At 44.1% G+C, this 9,214-nt stretch overlaps 1 protein-coding gene across 1 annotated transcript in view; it reads right to left on the bottom strand.

Moving 5' to 3' along the window:
- The window catches only part of LOC308302177 (transcription factor COE3), a gene marked incomplete at both ends in the record, with an annotated part of 142,786 nt that extends 135,091 nt beyond the window's left edge, over positions 1 to 7,695 (bottom strand). The window contains one exon of the mRNA XM_080746410.1: positions 7,562 to 7,695. Coding sequence (XP_080602536.1) covers positions 7,562 to 7,695 — 134 coding nt within the window. The remainder of the gene's footprint in view (positions 1 to 7,561) is intronic.
- Positions 7,696 to 9,214: the final 1,519 nt, after the last annotated feature.

The following is a 9,214-nucleotide window of genomic DNA, read 5'->3' as shown; positions in this document are numbered from 1 at the left end:
ACCCCTGTTCTACAGTATGTGCTCCTGCTGATCCGTTCACTATGTGCCTTCACATCGTCTCCCCATCATTCTCCACTCCTCACTGAGCGTTTACATGAGTTTGTTCAATTGGAATATACAGGGTTTTAAAGATAAAAGGGCCACACTGAAGCCACTATACCTACAGTAAAACCCTCCAGTAACCGTATCTTCTTTTACCAGCTCTCATTCTCTCCTCCTCACCCGCTACCTCTCCTGTTGTCCTTTCACTGTGCTATGTTCACCTTGGCTCTCGTCTCGGTCACCTCTCCTTCCTTCTCTTCTGTTTTACCTTGCACCGTCACTACCTGTGACAACTAACTTAAACATCATATTTTTCGATCACAATGTTACTGGAAAAGATTATACATCAATGAGCGCTGACATATTCTGCTGGCGTAAACTTGCCTCAGATTTCAAGGTATTTTGTCTCCGTTTGAGCAAAGTGACTCCATCTCTGTCTGGGGATAAATCTAAGTTGACATCTTTAAAATGAAACTGTTAGCGACACTTTGTCTGGGCGGTGAGCATATCAACATCACTGTGCGTTTCCTCATGTCTCTCTAGTGTTGGGTTCACATGACAAGACTCAAAACAAATCAAACTACAATGGAGGAGAGTGAAGTCTCTGTCCAGGCTGTTTTAGGGATCGCAATGGAAATCAGAATGGGTAAAAGAAATACCAAGAAAACATACACAAACACACCATATTTTGTTATTATTAGGGAAGTCAGAAACAAGTGGGTAGAGATGTTTCCTGTATATATGTTTGGATATTAAAAACATTTTAGAATGTTTTTACCATTTTGATATTGTTTATATGTATTCGACAACCTCGCAGCGATGCTTACGCAGTCAACAATGAGAAATCTTTGTGGCGAAGCACAAATCCAAGAATAAATCTCTTTGAGGCCTGAGATACTAGTAAAAAATAAGACATTTTTAAAGCAGATTTTCTTTTGTTTTTACTGCACACCGGTTTTAAAAGCACCTTCAACAACCCAACAGGCTGTTGAATCAATCTTCTGCAAAGGCACTGCATTTTTCAGATTTCTCAACAGCCATAGGACTGTAATACGACTAAAGGTCATAGTTTCCATTCATGCAACAGCTATAAGTGTCCAACACTGAACCTCAATCATTGCACCATAAAGTTTATAAATTCACATATTTAACACCTAGTATAGTACTTGCATGGGCACGCATGCATACATACATACATAAACATATACACACATGTGCATACATACACAGACAAAGACATGTACGTGCATGATAAAAAACACAGGCCACGCGAAGACAGTAAAATTCTCAATTTAACTTTGACCCTTACCCGTCTAATTGTGTCAATTATTACACTCTCAGAGTTAAATTAACACTGAGAATTTTACTGTGTGGACACATGGGAACAGGCACACATCGACGAATACACGCACACACATGCATGCATGTACTGTACGCAGGCATGCATACACACACAAACTCAGGCATGCACACACACACGCCCGCGCGCGCACACAGCACACACACACACACACACACACACACACACACACACACACACACACACACACACACACACACCCACACCCACACACACACTAATGTCCATCACACACACAACAGTCTGCTCCCGTCAGCAGTGCATCATGCTGCAGTAACCTCTCAGTTTAAGGACTAATTTGTTGGTAATTGCTGCATGACAAGAACAGCCATTCCAGCATCGAGCCAATGTTTCCCCGAGCTAGCTGAGCTAATTAGGAATGACACACACTATTAAGGTGCACAAATGAAAATCAGTCACCAAGAGTTCACAGGGATCTGCCGACTGCCGCCTCTATCAAAGCTACAGTGTTGCGAGCACACACACAGTAAAGTCTTTAGTGTTCATTTAACACTGAGAGCGTACACACATGTAACTAAATGGACCCGTAAGTGCCCATTTGGTTACATTTGTACACTTTCTGAGTTACAAATGTATACATTAACACTGATGATTTTACTGTGCAGAGAGTGGCAGGCGACGTGGACTGTGAACAAGATTTGCAAACTTTGGTACGCAAACAGCATTTTAGTTTGGGTCAGAGGGACTTGACACTGTTTGTTTTTAGATTTTAGAAGCAGAAAAAGAAAATCTCCCGCAAATGCTGTCTTCAAATGCAAAAAGAAAAAGGCTCTAATGGGAATACACAACGTTTCAGTCTGTTAGACCTTCATCAGGCTATCTTTAAAATGTTAGATTCAGACTTACGGTGAAGCACAAGTGCAGCAAAGGTGGATTTAGCAAGAATTCCTAGATCTTCAGTACTATAGTCTAACTAACAATAAGGAGTATACAACAGTCAGGCGGATCTCAGTGCCCTGAAAACACCAGCTGGAATCGATCACCTATTGTTTTGTATCTGTTGTTTTCAATTATTCCTCACATTCCCCGCGCGCGCAGCTATCTCAGCTCACGGTGAATTCATCACAATCTAAAATAGATCAGGGATCTATACGAGAGACCCGGCTGCAGCAGCTGGGGCAGAATCTCACAGTTTTCCTCCAGTCAGCTGTTTCCTTTGCCTCCAACCACATTTTTACCAGACTGTCAAATATCTGCCGCAGGTTTAACATAGACACACCTGCCCGGGGAATAACAAATCACGACAACACACACATGTGCACGAGACGCACACGCGCACATGCAGTACACACAGATACACATATATACACAAACACAAACTCATTCAAAACTGACACACAATACACAGACACAAAAGATACAGTCCTGCATGCACACACACCTGCAGCCAACAATACTCTCACATATGCGCACTCACTCCTCATGCACACGCTCGCGCGCACGCACACACATACACACACGCGCGCACGTGCGCGCGCGCACACACACACACACACACACACACACACACACACACACACACACGCCAGTGAGATTTCTTGGCCACAGCTGAGACCATTAGTTTAGTCACCTGTACACTCCTAATGGGGGTCAGGGAGAGGGTGGTCCGCACACAGGCCCCGCTAATTGTTTACACGTTTAGAAAGTCAGGCATCTGGACACAAAGAACACTTGGTTCTGATTAACTCCTCTCTGCCGTGCAACTGCGCCCGCTGACATTCAGCAGAGCTAGACAAAGAGTTAACACGGACCGTCTAAGGTGTATTTATGTGAGTCAACTTCAATTCCACGTTATCGCCACACCTCGACGTGTTACTGAGAATTTACAGTAACAAGGCTGCCACAGGATCTCTTTCCATGGAAAGAAACGTGTGCAATTTTAATTATTTTAACACTTTTAGCATGCAGACTTCAGCCACACTCAGTGGAATTTAATTGAGTATGTGTGTGCAGTATACGTGTGTGTCTGTATATACTATGTGTTTGCACATGCATGTGTGTTTGTGCGTGTGTCTGTGCGCGCGCGTTTGCTGGGAAGAGGGGTGTTGACAACTGCAAATGCGTTGGAAAGTGCCTTTTTCTCATTAAGTGAAAAATAGGAAGTAAAGCCTCTGTTAGATCAAAGCGTCTCCGCTGACCTCTTCATCTTCCCCGGCCATGATAACTTACTGTACTCGGATGAAAATCTCTCAGCGATGGCATGTGGCATATATCAATGCCACTCGCGCCAAATATGTCTCCAAGTACAAATGTGCTCCTTTCCCTCCCTCCCCACATCACTGCAGTCCCCCGCTGGGGAGCGGTGGCTCTGTATTTTTGAGGCCAGTGACTGGTGATGATTGAGGCAATGAGGAATGGTGCTGCGGACACGGAGTCCCTGGATGGCTATCAGTCACCTTACTACACCCCCCCCCCCCCCCCATACACATACACACACACACACACACCCCAACCCCCCTGCTGAGCTTGGGAAGCTGTACTTTATTAACTCAAACCCTTCTTATACCTCCTACCTCCCTATGGCCCCTGATGTTTTTGAAACCCCAAAAGACAAAGATCCGTCTGTGTGTGTGCGTGCGTGCGAGTGTGTGTGCGTGCGTGTGTTGGGGGGCAGCATAATTCATTCTACAGAGTTTACAGTGTCAGTGTGGGGGGCACCCGGGAAATCTGCTCACCTACAGCTGGACGAACAGCAGACTGGACACACACATGCACACGCGCGCGCACGCACACGCGCGCGCGCGAACACACACACACACACACACACACACACAAACAATGTTAAACACAAGAACATATGCAGACACATGCGCATGAACACGCGCAAGGAAGGATACATACTACGTACTGCATATGGACGTAAATATAAACAAATACATATACATGATATCTATGTATTTGGGTGGTCAGTGGTTACCATCCCTCTACTGGAAGGTCACAGGTCCGATCCCAACGTCAGCCTGCATGTGGCTGTGTCTATTCCTGCCCAAGTGTCCTTGAGACTGACCCCCTACCTGCCTCTGGCACACCGGCGCACATGGCCTACATGAGGTAAGTGTCTTATAGGACGATACGCAAAGACAAAAAAGAAAAAATCCTAAATCTACAGTGTATAATACCAAAACTGCCAGCTGCAAATGACCATGTTGACTTGTGTGTACACATTTAAGAATAAACATACGGCAAACAAATTCATCTATATGTCTGATATAATGGACATCTTCAAAAATGATTCAAACCAATATTGCACACCACATCGTTAATTAACTCTTAATCATTACACAGACATTACACAGACAGTGACAGTAATGCTAAAGTTCCACTTGTTCTTTACAGTAACCTAGTTAATAATCAAGACACCACAAGTCTCTTTCATTCTCCCCCCCCCCCCCCCCCCAAGTCCTCTTCCCTGACCAAATCCACTACTGGCAAGAGATTGTAAATCAAACGGACTATATGGCCATGACTGTATATCTGATATCGCCCATCAGAAAAAAGACATTTGTTAGGCGATGGGTATCACATAGCGAGGGCAAATGAATTTACATGTAGTGAGTGAGTGTTGTGCACTGGTATAGAATGACCCTTTGGTTGGGTCCACTGATATGTAATCCCCCTGTGCATGTCTCTGAGGCACAGCCACACATCTGACCTGACTGTTATATATTAAGTAGTCTATATTACATAGAGCACAATGCCCACAAGCCACACGTTATGTTACTTTTTCTGTTCTATTCAATTCATACTGATGGACTGAGTTGGAACACTATACTCTAAAGCATCTTGTCCTTTTATTTATTTTAACAAATTGAGAATCACAGACAAATAAATAAGTAAAACTTTAATATCAAAAAGGGTCTTCCGTATAAGAACAATTATTTGTAAAAAGTCACAAAACATTGAGCAAGAATTAATAATTGTACAATTTCATAAAGCCTATATATTATAGATATGCCATGCAAATGTGCATTTTGTTTTCATATATATATGCTGCTATTTGATATAATCATATCTTATAGGCTAATATAAATGTACATCAGTAACTTAAATTGTCCCCCCAACAAAAACAATACAGAGAGCTTCTCATTTAAACTTTATCAGGTAACAATTAACTTGATGGGCAGAGTGCAGCCTATATTTATGTGCTGATGTGGCTTTGGTTCATTTTGTATAAACTAATATCACACATTTTACATTTAATTCTAACCAAAAAACGGTTGTATAGGCTGGTGTGGCACAGGTGGTTTCAGAAGCATAGACTATATTTTTATCAGTAGCAATTTTATAATTATGTTGATGTTTTTGTTGTTGTTTTTTAACGGCGGGCTAAATAGAGGGATACCGTTATATTCTACTAATACAGGACAGGTCTAGACCAAAAAATCTGACTTTGTTTTTTTTATATAAATCTCACAGCACCAATACGACCTTTAGACGGCGCGCGTAAAGGCGCGCGGTATGGGTGTCAAATGAAGCCGCTACTGAACGTGAGCTCGCGGCAGGGTGGGTCCGCGTGTATTGTCACGCTGTCACTGCACCGTGGCACGCGGACACCCGCTGCTCGTTAAACGCCTCATCCTCTGACCTCTGTCGGTGTCACTGTTTGCAGCATGACTGGCAAACCCTCTGGCTGCAGAGTTCAGGCCACTCCAAATGGAGACTAATTACTTACATTAAATGTCAAAATGTGACCATCATCAGCATGCGCTGTTATACACAGCCAGAAGAAACTTTTGCCCGACTGTGTTTTAAATTCAGGATAACATAATACACACTGTACACAGGCAATATATATAGCCTAAGCTAATATATAGACTACACTCACGTCGGATTAGACTAAAAAAAAGACACTTATTGCCAAAAAGTGTTGTCAGACGACACAGAAACAAAACTAGGCCTACTTTGTGTTAAAATGTGTTTACATCAAAAACATTTTTTGTCATTGAAGTTAACAGTGTAGACTGAATCAAAATAACTAAATCCTCAACAAATATTTGGCAATGTCCATGAGCTTATATTGTCCCTTGTAAATTACAACAGTTGACACACAATGACTTATAGCCTAAGTGCATTTTGAAATGACACGGATATCACGAAATTAATTAAATTGTCCAACATAAAATATTGATATAGCCAAACTGTGTGTTTCATGTCTCATCTGGCTTGCTTCATATTAGCCTAAATGATTTTTTTTGTCTCAAGGTGTTAAATACTAAAATATTAAAATATGACTTGCCAAATTACTTACTTGGTCACCCTGAGATACGAATTTGAACCAGAGCGTGCAAATTAGAATTTAGATGATCACTGTTACCAAAAAGTTAAACCAATAAATAAATAAATAAATAAAGCCAACTTTCTGAGAGTTGAATGTGGTGAAAGGGCGGTTATAGCTGGCTGTACCTCCAGAGACATGCAGGGTTGAGCAGCATCATTTGTAACTGTAAAGTTTTACTATTGTCATCAATTTCATCTTTTTTAATTTTTTCTCTTTTCCAAGTTAATATTTTTGGCGTGGGCCGTGCGCGTGCACAAGCTAAGTTTAAGCAGAGAGAGAGAGGGGAGAGAGAAAGAAAGAGAGAGAGAGAGAGAGAGAGAGAGAGAGAGAGAGAGAGAGAGAGAGAGAGAGAGAAAAACACTTTTGACGCACGTGGAGCGCAAGAGCGAAGTGTTTTCCGTTTTTCCCACGCACGCTTCCAGTTTGTTTAGCGGGTGCAATTCCAAGGTCAGATTGAAAGCAGAGGAGAGGAGAGCAAAAGCCCCAGAGCTGGTCTTCATGAGTTAACAGAATGGATCTTACAAACAAGACACAGTAAAGAGTTAGTCTATAAAATAGACACAGACACCAGAAACTTCAGCGGCGCATTGTGCGCAGTAGGTTTAACACGGCGTGTAAAACACACAATTTAAAGTAAAGCTTTAAATGCGTGGGTGTGCTCTGTTTATTCACATGAATGCTCTGTCTGGACTACAGCGCAGAAGATGCGCTTTCTTCATTTTGATGTCGAACTTAACTGACAACGCTGCCATAAATCAGAGACATATAGCCTATAATGACGGGTGGATTTGTTGAGGGGGGATGTTCCGTGATGTCGCCGTCCCTAACTCAACTGATCGTCATCTAACGTGATCATTTACCTTTGGGCAGCCGTGTTCGCGTCCAAAATCCCCGCGCTCTGCATCCACGAGCGGACCGGTGTCATGCCGCTCGTCAGCGGTTCCTCCTTCATGGTCAGGGCTCCCCGCGGGAGACTGTCCTGGATGGAGAACATCAAAGTAGCCTTCTGGGAGCTCTGCCCGAAATGCACAAAATAATCCTCCCTCAACACCACTCAAAAAAGGCAAGGCCACCTGGATTAACGACGAGGCAAAGTGAACGTACAGGGGAAGGAGCTTCCCCAAAGTGCAACAAGGGGGGAAAACGCAACGCTATAGCGGTCCTTATCCAAAGACGAGCGCCGGCCGTGTATCCCTCAGGGTTTTCCGCTTTATTTTAGATTCCAGCACCAGGTTCAGTTCGCTCGGGCTTTAGCCGCGGTCTCTCAAGTTGAAAAGAGGGGTGGAGAGACAGAGAGGGAGAGAGGGAGAGAGAGGGCGAATGTTAGAGAACAGTTAAAGCATCTCCAAGGAGGAGAATCAGCCGGGATCTTCTAGGAGACCTTCTGCTCGTCGGGAGGAGGACGGAGAGGGGAGAAGAAGATGCCGATGCTGATCAGAAGGAGAAGGAGGCGAGCACACCACGCGCACGGGATCGTGGAATGAAAAGTGGGATAACACAGGCAACCGCTTCAAAAAGGAGTAAAATGAAATGATTACCAAACAAGAGGGAGGGACGGACCGTGGAAGGCTTGCACTCCCGGGGGAACAGGGGGATTGGGTAGCAAGAAATCTCATTCCCTCCCTCCCCGCTCCTCTCTGCCTGCTCTGTCCCAGCGGAGAGCACCTTCTCTCGGGTTCGGAGGCTCCAGTGCTCTCGAGGGGGGGGGGGGGGGGGAGAGGGGGGTGGAGGGGGGGACAAGCATGGTCCTGGCGTGGGCGGGGCCTGTCCCATAAAAGGAAAAGGCATTTGAATATCAGTTCCGTTCCCTCCCCTCCCATTGGCTGAAGTCACGCCTTACGTCATTTTTTGAATTCGCCGCAAAAAAAGGTTTCCGCATGTTGTTGCTCAATGCTCCGTCCGTACACATCAGGACCAGCCCTGTGCGTGCGCGCGGACGGACGCTTGCTTCATGAATATTAGACACTCACACAGAGATGAAGCGCCTCATTAAGATCCCCGTGGCTACAGGCGTGATCTGAACATTAGCACGTTCCTCTACTTTCTCAAGTGGTCCACAGCGGTGGTTCTCAAACTTTTTCATGTCAAGGACCCCCAAATTGACACTTTAATAGCCTACTAGTTCGCGGACCCCCATTTGAAAAGGTAGCCTATGCCAGGGACCTCCTTAAGAAAATATTTGTATGGATCTCAGCCATTTTAATTTCAAGGACCCCCAGTTTGACATGCATTAGCCTACGGACCCCTATGTAATGGTATTTCTATCTATGAGACCCCAATTTATATTGTAAAATCGATGTTAATTTAACTCTTTGTACACTTGGTTTGTACATTGGTTCCATGTGTACACATTTGTACACTTTCTGAATTACAGACCCATAAGGGTCCATTATTTGGTTCCTATATTAAACTATCAAGCTGGGGACTCCCTGGAACTCCCTCAAGGACCCCTGGGGATCCCCGGACCACACTTTGAGAACCAGTGGTCCATAGCATAGATGTGTTAACAACTA

The sequence above is a fragment of the Nannobrachium achirus genome, assembly GCF_963921795.1.
Source record: "Nannobrachium achirus genome assembly, chromosome: 17".
In the NCBI taxonomy this organism is placed as follows: domain Eukaryota; kingdom Metazoa; phylum Chordata; class Actinopteri; order Myctophiformes; family Myctophidae; genus Nannobrachium; species Nannobrachium achirus.
Note: the sequence above shows the minus strand (reverse complement) of the source record. Positions and strands in the feature narration are given on the sequence as shown.